Genomic DNA, 18,420 nt, shown 5'->3' with positions numbered 1-18,420 from the left:
ACCAGCACGAGCTGTTCAGTAAATCAGCAAAAACTTCATATTACCCACAATCTTTTTTATGGATCATTTACCAACTTCACAACAATACACTAGGCCTCAGCAGACAACAGTATCTATGTTGGCTAAGCATTTGACCTTGACCTTCATTGTTAGTGCGCGCTCTGAGTGCTCATTTCATTTGAATTCTCTATAAAGTTTTGGGAAATTCCAAAAAGAGACTTTTTTTTTCCAGTTTAATAAAAATATGTTTAATAATAAAATATTTTATGTCACAAGATTACAGGTTCGGAGCATGAGCTGAGAAAACTTTGGGAGTTTATTTGAAATAAAGGTGACCGGGCCTAATACTAACAATCTGTCCTGAAGCCTGAAATGCTGACAAACTAGAGAGTCCATAGCAGTGGTATATACAGCACAGTCTTAAAAAATAGAAAAATAAACCTCTCTTAAAATTTACATTAGATTTTCAGGCAGTGTTAAAAAATAAATTATGATTTGTTTTTTTTATTCTTTGCCTGCACACGCCATAAATCATGTACTTCATTCACTTCGGTCTGTGTTGCTACTGGAAAGAAAAAGAAAAAAAAATGCTGCAAGAACCTGAAGCTCGAGGGCTTCAGCATCTATGAAGGAGGGATTTTTTGTTGGAATTCAGGAATTAATAAATAAATTCGATCCTATGGAAACCAGGAATTAATCATATAAGTACTGGATGGAGACCTGAGTGAAGATGGATGTGGATCAGAGTCAGTGCAGGCTTTTTAAAGAGTCACTGGTACTTCCTCATGTGTCGTCCCAGAAGAGTCCTGATCACCGCTGCCCGGAGCAACAGTATCACAAGAGTCTTTTAAAAGAGTCTCTGCTGCAGAGTCGGAAGGTGCGCTGGTCCTCTGCGACTGGTCACAGGATGGATCGCACTTCCTCTTCTTCCTCACATGATAGTGATGCTTCTTGGATTTCAGGTGAGCTGCGGGTACAGAGGATAAACGACACGCCTTGGATATATTTAGCAAGACAGACAGAGAAACAGACCAAGTCACCAAGAGGCCAAGTCACAAGACTTGGTGCAACAGGGCCCAGAGGTGATCAGGTGAGCATGTAGAGAAAAGAAATCTGTTTTTGGCACTGGGCATGAATCTCCACAGAATCTTAAGGCAGCGCTAAACAGTCAAATACATAACATGGTACGACTTCTTTAGTACTTCTCAGTTTGCTTGTCCTCGGTGCTTTGATGAACATGTTAGTATCGTTAGCAAACGTCTATATTCACATTCAGCTTTTTTCCCCCCCCACATGCTTATGCCTCACCTGTCCACTCCAGGTCACCGATGATCACTTTGTCACACAGGTCACACGTGTGGTGGCTCCGCTTGTTTCTCTGCTCCGCCCCCTGCGCTCTGACTGGTGCAATAGCTGGCTCCTCATGCTGAGAAGTGGAGCGAAAAAAGTCTGGTTTTTTTAAGGTTTTAAATCTGAAAAAAATATTTATGATGTGCTAAAACAAACTTTTAGGGAACAAAAAAGGGAACGGAAGCAGAACATCAGATAGGCAGCAGAGTAAAGCATGATTTATGGTCCCATAAATGTGCCCGATTGTGTGATCCTCCAAGATCTTGTAATGGAGAGACGTATGAGTCTACGGAATGCTGAATGGTTGACAAGTGGAGTTCACTGGGATGGGTGAACCGTGGAAAAACAAGCAGTTTGGTAATGCTAAATATCACAAGCAAACAAGTAACCTAAATTCGGCTAACAGCAAACGTGTTGCAGAAGACAATTTTATACAAACAAAGGCCTTTTTTCCTTTTTCAACCAAAGAACAAACTAGACTTTGACATCGAGGTCACTGAGATTCAAACATTTTTAATAGTTTCATCCGTGATGTCAATTTTAAAATTCTACGTTGCCTCGTTCTCAAATTATATTATTCACAAACTCGGGTGTCCACACCACCCGCCTGGCGGTGTGGCAACAACACGCCATCGCCCTTTGACAACTGAAGGACAAAAAAGAATTAGGAAATCGCAGAAAGGAAAAATTAATAAAAATGGGACAAAAAAAGCCCAAATAAGGCAAATCCAAGGAAGAAGGGCATATGCTCAAAAGGAGGAATAAATAAGAGCAAACAAGGAGAGGAACACACTAATGGCAAAAGGATGAAAGGAAGGAAATGTAAAACCACAAAGTACGCAATGAAAAGATAAAGAATGATAAAGAGTAGCGAAAGGAACTGAAGTAAAAGAGAAAGATTCCACAGCACCAGATGAAAGCAGCCAACAGGAAGCTGCCACTTTAGACTGCTGAGGCCCCACCTTACTGAGGCTGTCCAGTATCTGCAGTGCAGGGTCCAGCACCGTCTCCTCCCACCGTGACACGTCCGTCACATCCAGGCCATACACTGCAGGGATGTTGTCCCCTGGTCCTGTACACACATACACACAGAAAGGTCAAAAACACACACTTATACATTTGACAAGGACAACGAGGACTTGATTTGATATTGGATTCAGTGTTTCCAACGATTTATTTTTAATAAACAGGTGGAGGGGAAAAAAAGCCTTGACAAAAAAAACTTTCAGACCTCTGACAGTGACAGTGCTCATTGTACACAAATAAATAAATAAATAAATAAATATATAAATAAAACAATGAAGCTCCGGAGGGTCTGTCTGCAAACTACAACGGCTGAGACAGGCCAGTTCAAACTGGGTAACGCACAGGAGCGGCGATGTGCTGGAGCCGCACCCTGAAGCTCCATCAACCTGCTGACTCACACTGGCTCGATAATGTCTCCCCCCTCCTTCCTCCCACCCTCGTGTCTTGTGCGCCGTCTCTCTTTCTCTCCCGCCATCAGTCTCGCTTCAGCTTTCACTCACTGTCTCACCCTCAAACTCTTCCACCCCCGTGTTTCTATTTTGCATCAGTCAGCAGTCTCCGGGCCAGGCCTCGGGAACGCAACGGCAGCACCAGACCTTGCCCCGCTCCTGTCTCTGTCTATCCCAGCGCTCGCCTGCATCCAGAGCCGCTGCCCTTCAAGGCGTACCGTGGAAATTTAGATCGGTGCAACTTGCAGAGAGTGACTTCTAACAGATGCAACTTTTTAATGATTAAATAAATGAGCAGGAAAACAGAAAAAAAGAAAAAGAGTCTGAGCTCCATTTTTTGACTCTTTCAGTGCACACTACGACACATTGTCACACAAGTTGTCTTCACTTTTTCCTTTTATTGTACTAAAGAGTTTTTCCTCCAGATGGTTAGAAAATACAAACAGACAGGGTTTTAAATGACATTCAAATCTAGCTAGATGGTTATCTTTTCAAGGAATCAAGGTTACGACTGCGGTCTGAATGCACGAGAGAAGCGCAAACTCTGAGGCTGTACTCAGACACGACGCAGCGAAAAGAAACCAACCTGACTCCAGATGAGACAGCAGCAACCATGACTGAAAAAACGTGCAGGTGCAGCAGAACCTTATTTCAAACCTTCTTCATGCTAAAAACTGGAGCCTACATTACCCAGAATACAACTCGACAGCTTACAGCTCGGGGATTTGGTTGTGCTTTTGCGCCTTCATGTTCGGTTCGGTTGGCTGAGAGGGAAAATTTGCGAAAATGCCCGGAACGACAAGTCGGAAAGCCGGAGAACATTTTTGTCTATAAGTTGCCAAGCTTACAGAAAAACATGGTGGATGGCGGTAAATGTTAATGAATGGGTCAAATGTACAGTACTGTGCAAAATCCTTCCATTAAAAATAAATAAATAAAAAAAATCTGCTTCCAAGGAGCCAGACATTCGTGTAATTGTTTAAAGTGGTTTCGAGGAAATGGTTCTCCAGGCTTTCTGGAGCTCTCTCTCAACACTTCTTTGGACAATGTTTGCTTTTCACCTCAACCACTAGCAACCTCTGATTTTGCCTCATATACTGCATTACCCTGCATGTTTGCAGGTCACAGTCACTGCAGCCGTTTCCCTTTTTTCCATCAAAACACAACAAAACCACATTGCATACTTCTGCATGCAATGCATATAATTTTTACATTGAATGCAATTTAAAAAAAATAAACGTTAGACTGTCGACACCTTAAACACAAAGGAATAATATATAACACATCATCTCTGTAGCCACTCCATTATGTCCCCAGTTAGTTAGAGGTTAGAAAAACTCATTCTAAATTAGGCAAACTGGACAATCTACAGAACGCGTGAATCTGGGGTTGTTCTGGTTTTCCAACTTTGGTAACTCAAAGTCTGATTAGAATATATGTGTGTTAAGCTCACACTCTCAGGTAAGCGAATCCCATTAACCTATAAAGCGCTGTTTGCCAACTCAATTATGTCTTAATCCTTTCTACACAAAGTCAACTGTGGATTTGAGGGCAGCAGACATCCTATAGACTGAACTCCACTGGGAGCCGTCTGGGCCTCCATTATCACAGAGAGACACAGAGTCCTGACTGTATGACTAACAGTGTTGACTTTGTCAGAGGACTGACTGTGGCGCTGTGTGTGTGTGTGTGTGTGTGTGTGTGTGTGTGTGTGTGTGTGTGTGTGTGTGTGTGTGTGTGGGAACAATGAGTCCCCATACAGCCACACCCGGCAGCTCTACACTTACAATTCACTCTTGGTACAAACTGCAGTTCAACTGCCACTGGGTGAAATTTGCATATTGTAGGCTTAATCTGCAGTCAGCGATTTAAACACGTGACATATTTTATTCTTTCATGCTGAGACCAGCTGTGCTTAAATTAATCTGACACAAGGTTCAAATGCAAAAACAAACAAAAGGCTCCTTAATAGCAGAATCTCACCCTGCACCTGCATCATTTGGCTTCACAGCATGTGTTTTTTTCCCCTCCTCTTATCTGTGTGCACCACTTATCCTCAAAACTTTGTCCTCAACTCAGTCGGGCTTGTCTGTGTGTTGTCAAACAGCAGTTACTGTTAATCAAAGCCTCTGATTCTATTTGCATGGTTCCTGCATGTGAGTGTGGAGGTAAGTCTTTTGTGTTGGCGGCACAATACCAGGCAGGTGGCGGCGGCAGCAAGTGTCACCTGGCGTACCTGCACCAGATGCAGAGTTGGCGATCTCGCCTTCAGGTTCTCTAATATTTACTTCACCTCAGCAGTGGGCATTCTGCGCCCTCCTGTTGACACTATCTGTTTCCTTACTTTGTGTTTTTATCTCTCTCAGCACCCTCCTACAATTCCCTTCTGCAGTCGCTAACCTCCCCCCTGGGCAGAGTGGAGCGGTGGTAAATAAAAGGGGAGATACTGTACGGTGGGCTGCCAGATGCTCCACAATGATTCTCGTTTGGGATCTGGTGAAATTTAACCCCGCTAATCCGCAACATCTCGAATGAGAGTTGATAAGAAATGCCGAAGGGACAAAGGGCGGGGTGGTCGGTGTGGGCGCGCGCACGCACACTTGGAGAAAACACAAAGCGTGAGCGCTGCCTTTCGAGTGCACAGGGGAGATGGCCTTGCCAACAATAAGGAGCAGAATCTGTCGCTGGGCAGCTGCCTGCCAGCGCCGGGTGTGTGCGCGCGTGTTGAAACAGTCGTCCACCTGTTGCAACAAGCGGGCGAGAAGTCATTTGCTGTGTTATCCTTGTGTTTGCTGAGTGAGGATGTGCGGCTGTGTGTGCTTTGCTATAAAAGCTCCGCTACCAGCCTCAGCGCGATGTCCCCTGGCCCAGCTGTGCTTCTTTGGCTGCCACCCACACTGGAACACCGCAGCTGCCGCTATTGACTCAACAGCCTCCTTCCCCTTTCCTAAAGTTCCTCTTCCACTTCTCGTCTCACTCAGCTCCGTCGTTTAACTGTTGTTTGTGATCGAATTTCTGAAGCAGGTTGAGTACGGCTGGTTCAAGTTTCCTTTGGGAGGTAGGGATCTGTAAAGAGTGGACTTTATTTCTGGGGATTTTTTGTGGAATGAGGGAATCTAAAATCTAAGCTCTTATACATTAAGCTGCATCCTCACACAGGAAGCATTCACAGTGACATGGTAACCTCAGATCACAGAAAGTAGGAGCAGAACATAATCTATTAGTGATGAGAAGTAAGCAGATTTTGAGAAAAACTTTATCTCAGCCTCAAGGTGAGCAGTTGAAACCGCTACCAATGAGAGCGCAGTATACTGGTGATTAATGCAGCTTATTTGCACACTCTTAAAGAGATAAACATTCTCTAAAGAAGTATTAGGTCCCCACATTTCCGGCTACCACAGACTGACTACAATCATATCGATCAATCGGTTACAAATGATCATGAGAAACATGGTGGATCAGCCCAACACTACACGGGAGAACCTTGTTAATGATCTGCAGGCAGTTGGGACCACAGCACCAAAAACACCAAATACTGAGTCGTGTTTTGCTTGGGGTTTTTTTCCACTCAGTGACACGCAAATTAATTTATAACTTTTACGTAATGTGTTTTTTTCCCCAGATTTCTGGCTGTACCTATCATAAGAATTAAAGCCTGCAGCAGGATGAACACGTCATGTAGATTCACAAAGCTGAAACTGATCATCAAACTACACCGAATCATTCAGGCCGTTCACCAACACTGGACACACCTCAGAGTCCAAGTGCAAAGTACAGTAGTGCGTTTCAAAGACAAGAGAGGAGAAGCGTGGCAAGCAAATCTGTAAATGCAGTTGGATCTTCCTAAAAGTTCTTTGACACATCGCTCAACAGCAAACAGCAGCCTCACAAATTAAAGTGTGCGAGAGAAGCTGCCGCATTAACCGAAAAGTGCAGCGGAAGTCGCTTTGCTTTAATTAGCTGTGAAGTGTGAAGATAAGCTAAGAGTGCAGGCTAGCAGTTCCTGGACTTTGCATAAACAAGAGATCAACTTCTCGTAAGTGGAAAAAAACAACAAGTGGCACCAATTGTTTATACGGAAGACTTTAGCATCCTTCACCTACTTTTTTTTTTTTTTTTTTTTTTTTTTTAAATGGGCAAACTATTTTGGGTCAGCATTACTGCTCTCACAGTTCATAGACCAGGAGTGGGGAAGTCCAAGCCTCAAGGGCTGGTTACCTGCAGGTTTTCGATATCACCCTGGGTCAGCACACCTGAATCAAATGATCAGTTCATTACCAGGCCTCTGGAGAACTTCAGGACATGTTGAGGAGGTCATTTAGCCATTTAAACCAGCTGTGTTGGATCAAGGACACATCTAAAACCTGCAGGACACCGGCCCTTGAGGCCTGGAGCTGGACACCCCTGACATAGACAGTGAACTGCCCAGATAGTTTTGAGGCTCAGACAATGGGACTGTGAATACAAATGGATGGAATTCATAAACCATTAAACCCCATAAAGGAGGCAAAATTACAAAAAAAACCCCCCAAAACCTGGCAATGTCCAAATACTTACAGACACAACTATAAGTCACTCTATGTTTTTCACAATGGCAGATGTGTTTTGTAATGAATGACTGTCTCTCCTGATTCACATGTACCCTGTGGCATTTGTATGAGCCACTGCGGCGTAGCGGTTGAATCCTCTATGACAAGCCAGTTATATTTGTTCTGAGGAGTAGAGACGAGTCTTTTTCTTATTACACCATCTCTTCCCCACCTCACCTCAGCAAAATAAGATTTTAGATTTCTCGTCAGCGTTTGACGTTTCCGCCTAAACATATCTTGCCCGTCTGCTGAGCGGAGGTCACAGAGAGGTCTCTTTGGCAACAACAACACAGTCTTGTTTTTATCCATGGTATGAGATTGCATTTATTTATTTGTGTGTGTGTGTGTGTGTGTGTGCGCGTGTGTGTGAGAGAGAGAGAGAAAGAGTTCATGAAGGTTTCACACTTGCTAGTGGACAAGGGTGTAAACTCACCCCACACCTGTTGCCTCAGCTGGATCAAATTACTCTCCCTTCTTTAACCAACCCAGCCGTCCATGTGCCATTCCTCTCAGTCGCCCTCCATCCATCCTTCACTCACTCATTTACTCCTGGGACTGAAAGACACCTATCCCCCTGTTACTTAACGCTCACGAGGCCTTGGTCAAACTACACCTGCGTAACCTGGTTACAAGGTGCTGTTTGCACTTGTATGCCTGCCTTGTGGGAGTTTTACTAAACAGAGGGAGCTGCCTCATCTGCATTAGATTCAGCACCTGATAAAAGGAATATAACCTCAGATTACTATGTAGTTTAAGGGTAATTAAATCAACTAATTAACTCCACCCCCCTCGCCACGCACACACTATAGGTGTACACCCACACACAGCCCCAAATAAAGGCAAGTCAAATTAAGCTTGATTTCTTCTAAGCTGGCTGACCTGGTGCTTAAATCCTCACAGCAACCAGAGCTGAGTCCATCAACAACCACGTATCCTGCTGAGAAGTATTTAAAGCACTGAACGCCCACCAACTCTCGCTCTGACATTTGCTACTAAACGTGAACCGTAAAACTGGGTTAAACTTGTGCCTTCGAGGCATGTGATTCAGCCTACATATAAAGTCAGCATTCAGATTATGTTCTAGCTTCTTTAATCTACTTCATTGTTAGCCTGACTGAGGCTCTGTCGTTTTCAATTTGTCTTTCCCTTTGACCCACTAGTTTCTGCATGCCTGGGTTGGTCTGCGCAGACCCCAGCGACCCTGTTGCCCGTGTTTGTGTGGTCGGGGCACATTCCCAGCAGCTCTGTAACGCTTCAAGAGATATGCCTGCTCAGCTGAGGCCTGCCGGCATCTGTGCGGGCATGTGTGGGACTCGGGCGAAACAGAAAAGGAGGTCAGCAGTCAGAGCAAGACAGAGAGGTCAACGGAGATGATGCAGAACAGAAAGGTGGATGAGAGCAAAACTTTGGTTAGGGGCATCCCCCAACCAGGGGTAGCATTACAGGGCTGTCCTTGGGCAAATCTTTAATTAATCTAATATGTGTGTTTTTACTATCTGAGCAGATGTGACTAACTCAGACCTTCCCCAACTCTCTTGGTTGGCTCCAACAGCCTGTAGATTGATTTATTTTCAAAGGAACTGGGTCAGATTTTACAATAAACGCCCCGCTGCCCTACAGCCAACAGTATTCTGCTAGTTACTGACACTGAGAATTGACTGGATCCCAATGATACAAAAACTCCAGCTGTAAACAAAAGCTGATGCGCGTTACCTTTGTAATGCTCAAAGTGTGTAAAATCAAGTTAAAACTAAGAGTTATTTTACAATTTAAACAGTCTAAAAACTTCAGCATGTCTTTGAACTGTCACTTGGGAAAGCATCGTGCCAAAAATAGACTTTTTGGCATTTTTGGGCTTTAGAAAAAGAAGAAGTGATGCTCAAAAAGTAGGACATATACAAAACATTATTACAGCGTTTCCACGTGTCAGGAACAGGAGTCAAAGTATCATCAAGAAATTCAAAGTGAGCCACACAGGACAGAACAAGCCTAGGAGAGGCAGGAAGTGAAAAATTTCAAAGAATCTGAAAAGGAAACCAGTGAGAGATATGCCTAAAGACTCCAGAACCAATGCCAAACACAAGTGAATGACTTAATCTAGCTGGGAATTGTAGTCTCAAAAAAGACAGTCACTAGAAGCCAGCACAGGAATGGACTGTGAGGCTACAGAAGAAGAAAAACTTCCCTTCTCAGAAGCGACACCTTCAAGCCAGACTGAAATAGCTAAGGCAGCCTGGAGAAAGATTATGCAATACTGGAATATTGCACATCCTTTGGTCAGATGAGACGAAACTAGAACTAGACGCTGCTTATGTTTACAGAAAGAAGGCAATCAACCCAAAGAACACCACCCCCCTTAGTGAAACACGGTGCTGGAAGTATTATGCAGTGAGGACGCTTCAGTGCGTGTGGAACTGTAAATCTCGCCAAATAATTCTGTCCTGATCTGTAACAATGAAACACTTTACCATCTCTGCACAGACACCGACAAAAACAACGTCAATGGAGTCAACAGCAAGAACAACATGTTTCCAGAACCACACAAACAGAGAAGGTCATCCGGCAACACAGTCCCTCATGACTCAGCTTTTGCAGCAAAGCCACCCTACAAGGCTGGTGCATTGGGTAATTAAATATGAGCTTGTACATTCTTATCTAGTAACACGAAGGCCTTCTTCAAGCCATTTATCTGGTGCCTGTCAAAAAGGCTGTCCTTCAAATTCTTCCTTGTGATAACTTAACTGTGCAGTGTTTTGGTATTCGCAGCAAAAATCCTTCAAATGACTGATGTGTTTCTTCAAATGGACTTCCTGGTAAATTTGTGTGTATTACCAGAAGAAACACGACGCCAGGGATGGTTTATCTTCACAACAAAGATACTTTCTTAGTATATCCGTTTGTCTAGTCACCCTTAAAATTGAGACCAATATCTTTATACTTTAAAAACTTTAGAAAGTTCTTGTTATCTGCTGTAACTTGTACACTCAACTCTTTGAAACAAAAAGAATAAATAAATAAAGCAAGCAAAAATGCAGTCCTCAGTAAATGCTACAGTAGACTACTGCTGCACATATTTCCAAGGGACTACTTTTTATAGCTACTCTTGGTCTGACTCAAAGAGATGTTTGCCTGATTGATGCTGTTCTTGCTCTGGTTTATATTTCTCTAATCCAGTGAATAAAAACGATCATGGTCCATAAATTAAAAAAAAAAAAAATACCAACAAAGTTCTGATCATAACATCCACAAATTTAACAAAGCAAAAGTATTTCCTCTGAGACTTCATTGGATGGGAGGTTGAGGTCTTTGAGGAGAGCTAATCTCCTCTGCTGCCACCTGCATTTTCAGGCCTGATGCAGCAGACAGAGCACAGTCTAAGCAGGGTCTGTGTGTGTGTGTGTGTGTGTGTGTGTGTGTGTGTGTGTGTGTGTGTGTGTGTGTGTAAGAGGGGGGCAGTGTTATATGGATTGTCTAAAGGCAGGACACACTTAAAAGCACACACGTGAACACAAGTAGACAATCTTAGACAGATTACTGCATGTTTCTATGATTATAGCTGCAACACAGACAGACGCGTGCACACATGTGATGTAGTCCATATGGCGTGTGCAGCGGGTAGGCAGGCGGTCAGAAAGAGGGGTATTGAGGTTTAGGGCCTGGCGTGGCCTTAAGCCACTTGGGCCTAACAGGATTAGGAGGCAGGGTTACTGCAGGGCATGCTGCCGGTGGGACCAGGTTTCCTTTTCAAGGGAAGAGAGACGCACTACACACTCTGCTCTTACGCACTCTCTACACTTTAAACTGACTCACGGTGGCAAATCACCACTTTCCAATCTCAGGTTGATTTTGGCTGCGGTGGGCAGTCTTGTCCGTTCTGCAGTGGCAGCTGCTCTGGCAGGTAACCAAACACTGAAGTTCATTTCTATGCATTTGGAAGCACAGGGGGTTGAAGCTTTCACAGGTCTTATCTGCAGGTGTGCGCTGGGGATGGATCTTGAAACATTATCCAATCACTACGTCACAGTAGTGCGCACATGCTGCATAAAATCAAATCTAACTTTGTCCCAGTGATTAAATGAATGCTGTGGTTTTCCCTGCTGAGCTACACGGGATGTTTTCAAACCGTAAAATCATTTTGCAAAAATAAAACTTGGATTTAGATGTTCACCAAATAAGGAAACTGAAGCCACAGTTTATGGTTTCCATCGAGGCTTTTGTTTTTTAAAACAGAAATCAATGAGTTGATTGTGCTTACATGTGATTTATTTGTGATTGCTAAGGATCTGTCTGCAGCACCAATACACCCCCCACACCCGACTCACACACTCACTGCATGGGTGAATGGTACTCACGTCTGAGGAAGCGGTTGCGGACCCATTTATTCTGTTTGCGGGCATAACGCCTTGTAGCTATCTTCAAAGCTTCTATACCTGAGTGAGTGAAAAACAAGCTGGTCGTTAGATGAAGCACAAAATGAAGGGAGGACAAAAAAAACAAACAAAAAACAAAACCTGATTGTTGTGGTTGATCAGCAGTCCACCAGCCAGTGCATCCAACTCCATCTGAGTGACTTTGATCAGGTGTTTCTCTAACCTTTGTCTCGTAGAGAGTCTTTCTCCTGCTGGGTGCTGCTTTCCGGAGCCGTCAGGTAGTCGTGAAACTCCTTAAAACCAATCGACTGGAAAATCCCATGTTGATAGTCTTGACTGAGAGGAGAGGAGAGGAGGAAACATTATCCATCAACATAAAAGCTTTCGGCCTTCAACTTGATATTTATACACTCGCTGGTGACTCATTTCATCCTTTCCTCCTCCATCTCTCTGTCGCTTCCTAAACTCTTAGCGAACAGATGTGAAGCCCTTCAAGAGAGAAAGTGACAGAATGACACGAGCAGACGGAGGGACCCATGGCTACTAAAAATCCAGTATGGTGACCAGGGCTGACACAAGGCTGGGGCAGAATCCTCTGGTGAACTTGCCAGACGGAGCATTTTAGTAAATGTCAGAGCACACCACCCCAATTTGAGCACTGCAGCCAGTTCAAGGCTAAATCAGGCTTTTCCAGGTGCTAGCAGTAGCAGAATAACTGCTGTGACAATATCTGTAAAATACATTCTCATCTGATTATTTTCCAGTTTTCCTTTATTTAGACAAGGCAGCCTGAAACTGACCGGAAATACTTTAGCTTTTGTAAAGCAGTACAAAATAGGCCGCCGATTGTAGCGTTTGTAACGCTACAATCTTACTTCTTGTGACTGCAGTCAGCACTAAAAATCGTTCCTCTGTGAGACCGATTCCTGTTAAAAGGGCGTTCTTCATTCCCACCATCGCCAAGTGTGAGGGGATGAATTTGTGCCTGTCTGAACAAAACAGTCACATGTCAAACTTTTATGACCTTGTTTTTGTGATAATCAGAAATAGGGCTGCTCGATTATGGCAAAAATGATAATCACGATTATTTTCACTGAAATTGAGATCACGATTATTTGACGATATTTATTTAACCCTTTAAGACCTACTATAGAACCAAGTCCACCAGAGCTTATATTATTTTTTTTTACATGCTGTAGTGCCATTTGTGGGAGCATTTCAAGTTGCTATACATCAATACAACTGTTATAGCCCATATTTTAATATGTATGCATTAAGTCCATAGTAATTACATAAATTGCAAAAAAGTGCAATAAACTACAAAAAAAATTGAAAATCGCTTTTGTTTTGTTTACATATATTTCTACTTGGAGAAATTTAAGAGGCTTATCCCTCAAAACTTTAAATACAATAAAGTTGCAAAAAATAGTTTACAACAACAGGAAATTTATTTTGAGTGTCTTCATAGTTTTATTTTGGAGATACAGCAATTTTTATATACTGCAGGAAAAACAAAAAACAATCCTATGATGCAGATTTGCAAAGAAAACAGCATGTGCATCATTTCACTGTGGGAAGTGTTACGAACAGCTGATCGGATCGGCAAAGCGTGTTTCTGGAATATTATGTTTTTGTTCCTGCAAGCGCTTTTTATGCAATTTTTGCAAAGCTATATGTGGAACGAAACCGTGACCGAGGACAAGCTGATGGCATCAGATGTAAGTACAACTCCTCCGGTTTCATATGCAAAACAAATTATTGCGCTAGCTTACATGGTTCAGGTTCTACAGGGATTTAACAATAGTTACGCAAAACGGAGCGTGCAGCTCTGACCGGCTTTAAAGGGTTAACAATGACTTTAAAAAAATAATATAAAATAGTGTGCAACACCACTGAAGTTTTTTTTTTTTTTAAACTCTCTTTTCAACCAACGGCAGTCACTCTCCAAATAACTTCTGCTTAGCTTTCCGAGCTTCCCTCGGGTCCTCTTAATCAGCGGTCTCCAACCTTTTTTGCGCCACGGACCGGTTTATGCCCGACAATATTTTCACGGACCGGCCTTTAAGGTGTCGCGGATAAATTAGGGAGGGGCTAATAATCGGCTCAGTCATTTTTAATGATCGTTGAAAGCCCAGATCGTAATCGTGATTAAAATTCGATTAATTGAGCAGCCCTAATCAGAAATCCTATAGAAAATAGAAAACATTCCCTGAGACATCCCTCCAGCTTCAATACATAATCAAGAAGTGCAAACAAGTGGAGTGGAGCTTTATGCTTCACTGCAGGACAAATTCTTGATACGAAGTGATGACGGAGTTGCCAAGTATGAAACAAATGTCTGATTATTGCTTAGAAATGCTCCATATGTGCAGTCTGGGCTTAGATTCTAGCAAATCCACATAGCGAAAGAGCATCCTACTTTGGCGACTACCTGTTATGGGAATTTTCACCTTCACTAGCTGATGTCTGAAAATGTAAGAAGCGCTTAACTGAGTATCCACCCATATTTGTACCAGATATCAGAACTAATAACTGAATAATAACATTTTGCACTTTGTGTCCTTTTACTTGTTATTTGCAGGTAAGGTTTCTACATTGAAATGCAAATAAGATATCTTTATAATAAAACACACACACACACACACACACACACACACACACACAAAATTGCTTTTATCTAATTCTCTTCCTCAAATACACTGCACAGCAAATATTAGAATAAAAAGGATTATTTCAGGTCCCTAATTTCTAGGCTTGTAAGAGAAACAACAAGAGGAAATAACAAAAATAAATCTGGCTAGACAGGCAGAGACAGAAATTTGAGAATAGCGTCTGAGCACAGGAAATGTAGAGTCAATGGAGGGAGGAAAAGAAAGACAGAGGAAGAGAGGGAGGCAGGGAAGGGGGTGGAGATCTGACCTTGATGTCTGGCCACAGCAGCCAGCTGGGGATGGAGACATGAGGGCAAAGCAGAGAAAGACAGACAGAAAGAGAGAGAGAGAGAGAGGGGGGGGGTAAAGTGCATGGATGATCAGATTGCTCAGAGGGCAATAGAGGCAGAGATGGAGGGACAGGGAGGAGGACGAGGGAGGTGAGATAGGGTGATGAAATAAACGAAAGGGAGGGGAACCGGAAGGTTCCTGGGCAACGTTCCACCAGTGCATCAACTCCCTGCAGCCACACCCCATCATACACTATCAATATCGACTGCCAACAGAGACACACAGCAGTGTTCACATCTCTCTTTCTTTTTGGTCTTCACATTTCATGTCACACACAGGACATGGAAAGACAAAGTTAACAAAAATGTAATGTAGTGATGTAGATACAAAATAAAGACAACGAATGTTAAATCTCAGAATAGCATGAATCGTTTTTTACCTGCCTACTTGGAAACAATATATAAAAAATCCGAATACCATATGGAAACTGAATACAATAAATAAAATGCAGGTTATCTTGTGTATTGCAGCATATGGTGAGTAGGTAGCTGCTAGAGCTAAATCTAAAAATGTCCTGGTAGAGATAGTGGGGAATAGTTGCTGCCAAAGAAAGTGTTGCTGAACATAAAAATAAACCCTGAAGAATCTGTCTTGTCAATTAAGCAAGGTTAGTGCTTTTACCTGAGAACACTGCAAGGCAATCCCCCCCAAAAAAGAAACAAACAAAAAAAACCGAAGCACAACTCCAAAGAAAAAAATAAAGCCAAATGTCAAAAACTGCTGTCCTTAGAATCTGATGTTTTTATAACTTGGCCAACTAGTATGCTAATTTTCTATCAGCTCTGACTTATAGCCCGGAGCTAGCCTGGAGCAAGCCATGAGCTACCTAGCTAATACTAGTGTTAGCTAATGATGCACAAGCTGTACTAAACAAAATGGTGAAAACTATGAAAGGCTTAAAAAAATGACAACTCTTAATTTTCAGTTTCATAATTTAATTTCCTTTTTCCCCTCCCAAAATTAACATCTCAATTGATTTAACAGTGCTAGCTGCAAGCTAACTTTTAATTTACAGTATACTGTAAACTAGCAACCCCTTGTAGTGTTGACTCCCATGCACTACCATTTTACCATCTTTTCCAACAAGCCTCAGCTAAAGTTAGCATCAAATGAGCTTACACTGAAACCTAGCTAACCTGCGCTAATATTAACAGATCGCTCGAGAATTCTACACTCTACTCCACATTAATTTTTGTTTATCAGATGGAAATTATCTTCAGCATGCCTTAATTTATTCAGGGTTAATTCGGCATTGTTTCTGACAGAGAATGTTGTTTTAACCTAATTTCAAGAAAACATATTTTTGTATAGGGCCAGTTGAGTTTAACTTATTGAAGATGGTTATTGAATTATGATGTCAATGAGAGCACATATCATTAATATAGTCATCTCAGGATTATGGACATCTGTAGCACTAGCTGTGGGAACAGAAGCCCCACCAATCTATAACTTTCTGTTTGTGAGAGGTAGCCAATCACAAAAGGGGAAAAGGGGGCAAGTGAGAAAGGAACCAATCCAAAGCTTGTATAAAAAAAGGATTATTTTGAGCTGTTAATCATAAAAATTCTTCTAGTACAATCCAAGAATACAATTATAGAGTTATCTTCAGCATGGAATTAAAATTCTTGGAGGCACTAAAGTAATTAGCAGAAAATACTAGACTCCCCTGGTAGCGTCAGACATAAATAGGCTTATCCCTTATTATTAATAATTACTGGACATTCTAGAATAATATTAGTCCCACAAGAACAGAAGTCTAAACACTGTGGGCTTTATCTAGAACAGCATATTTCTTTGACAGGAGAAAAAAACAAACAAATAACCTAAAAAACCATCAGGATGAACAGGATCTGGTTGGTTGCGTTCATTCAGGTGAGCGGACACCTCACCTTATTTCCTTACCTGTTGTCCTGGATTTTCTGTCGATTGTATCGGATGTGGAAGTCTCTAAGCTCCTGTATCACTCCTGCAGACAACATATCTTCTACACGAGCATCCAGCCGCTTGTCTAGAGCTGAAGGACAGAAAGAAGTAGATATGACAAATGTAGCATGGAAATAAAGACACTTTCCACATTTCAAAGCTTGTTTTATTCCCCCACACAAAAAGCACATCTACAAGTCTCCCTCCTTACCCTCCATGTCAGCATGCAGCCAGAAGATGCAGGGGTCTTTGTACCTTAGCGGCCCCCCAAGACCATCACCGCCTTCCTGCCCCCTCTGCTCCTCCAGCAAGCGGCTATGTGGAATCCCCGTCTCTTTGTGGATTTGCAGACTCCTGTGTAAGTTTTAAGTTCAAATCAAACACTTGAAATCCACATGTACTATGAAGTTTTATTGAACTCCTTGTTTATAAGGCCTGGGAGGGTAAACTGAAATTACATAACAATCCGGTCAAATGAAGAATACAATTTAAAAGTGGTGAGAATGTTCATTATTGCTGCACTAGGGGCATATCCTTCAGAAAAATGAAGACATAAAACAAGAAAAAATACAAATAATTATGAAGAACAAACAATCTCTCAATCCTTTTCTCACCAGGATACTTTCAAAGTGAGCTTCAAAAACCAACACACCAAAACTCTCGACCTGTTGAGATTTAAATCGAAACCAAACTTGTGGCTGTGTGCTCAGGTTAAGAGGAAAAGATCATCCTTACCAGCTCATATTAAAAAACTGGGTAACTTAACCTGAGGCCAGAGTGCATGCTACACATCATGGAGCACAACACATGCCCCAACACAACATCCACATCACTAAAACTGACAGATTACCCTTCACCAGCTGTATCACCTGGCTATCTTGCGCTTGTCATTTGGGTGCAACATGGCAGCCATATCGGGGTCCACCTCGGCCAGTCGTTTATGCAACTCAGCTCCTCCCAGTTTCTCGAGCTCGAGCTTCCTGTTCGGAGACCCATCCCCTCCGTCCCCCGGCTCCTCGTTCTCCTGCTGCGAGACAAGTTGTATTTGCAAAACCTGCCCTCGAACACTGCCATTAAGCTCCTGCTTCCAAATCTTTAACACATTACAAGGTCCGTTTAGAGCGGTGCCTAGAGTCAGAAGTAATGTGCAATGAAAACAGAGATTAAGATGAGAAAAAGCACCCGTGGCAGTTTTATTAACAGTAAATGACTATGCAGCATGAAGAAATGAAACTAAAGTGAAATATTACATTATCTTCAAGCTGCGAAAGCTTAAGCACTCTGGCTTAATGTTGTTATCAAAAGTAAAATGGGTAAAGATAATAAGACATTTATACATTTAAGAGATTAACAGTACAAAAGACAGAAAGGACAGAGAGCGGTGTATTCAAGTTGAGCATCTATGACACTTACGCCAGTGTCCAACAGGACTTTCCACAGCAGAGACTCAATGTAATAGTTTGTTCCTCCAACAATGATTGGCAGTTTGTTCCTCTTGTGCATGTCATCTATGTTGGAATGTGTCAAGGAAGAAGTTTATCCCAGCGTATTTTGCATGGCTTAACAATTCCAGGACATTGTTGTGCATTCATGTACAATCTAAAGTAATTAAAAATATCATTATTGTTTAATTGAGGTAGAAAGAGTGAATACATCATATTCCTAATGAAAACTTTATGAACCAGTATTTCAGGAATTCTGGGTTTTCCCT

The 18,420-nt window shown here is 42.3% G+C and overlaps 1 protein-coding gene across 2 annotated transcripts in view; it reads right to left on the bottom strand.

Moving 5' to 3' along the window:
- Positions 1-232: 232 nt before the first annotated feature.
- trit1 (tRNA isopentenyltransferase 1) overlaps positions 233-18,420 on the bottom strand; it is a 48,010-nt gene continuing 29,822 nt past the window's right edge. The window contains exons 3-11 of one of the 2 annotated variants that reach the window (XM_026155997.1): positions 18,119-18,221; positions 17,579-17,768; positions 16,921-17,063; positions 16,689-16,800; positions 12,008-12,120; positions 11,767-11,844; positions 2,313-2,422; positions 1,309-1,426; positions 233-967 (exon numbers count right to left, since the gene is read on the bottom strand). In XM_026155997.1, coding sequence (XP_026011782.1) covers positions 762-967; positions 1,309-1,426; positions 2,313-2,422; positions 11,767-11,844; positions 12,008-12,120; positions 16,689-16,800; positions 16,921-17,063; positions 17,579-17,768; positions 18,119-18,221 — 1,173 coding nt within the window. In that variant the 3' untranslated portion in view covers positions 233-761. The remainder of the gene's footprint in view (positions 968-1,308; positions 1,427-2,312; positions 2,423-11,766; positions 11,845-12,007; positions 12,121-16,688; positions 16,801-16,920; positions 17,064-17,578; positions 17,769-18,118; positions 18,222-18,420) is intronic. The other variant, XM_026155996.1, reaches the window with a different exon arrangement.

The sequence above is a fragment of the Astatotilapia calliptera genome, chromosome 22 (genome assembly GCF_900246225.1).
Source record: "Astatotilapia calliptera chromosome 22, fAstCal1.2, whole genome shotgun sequence".
NCBI lineage: Eukaryota > Metazoa > Chordata > Actinopteri > Cichliformes > Cichlidae > Astatotilapia > Astatotilapia calliptera.
This window is presented reverse-complemented; position numbering and strand designations above follow the sequence as displayed.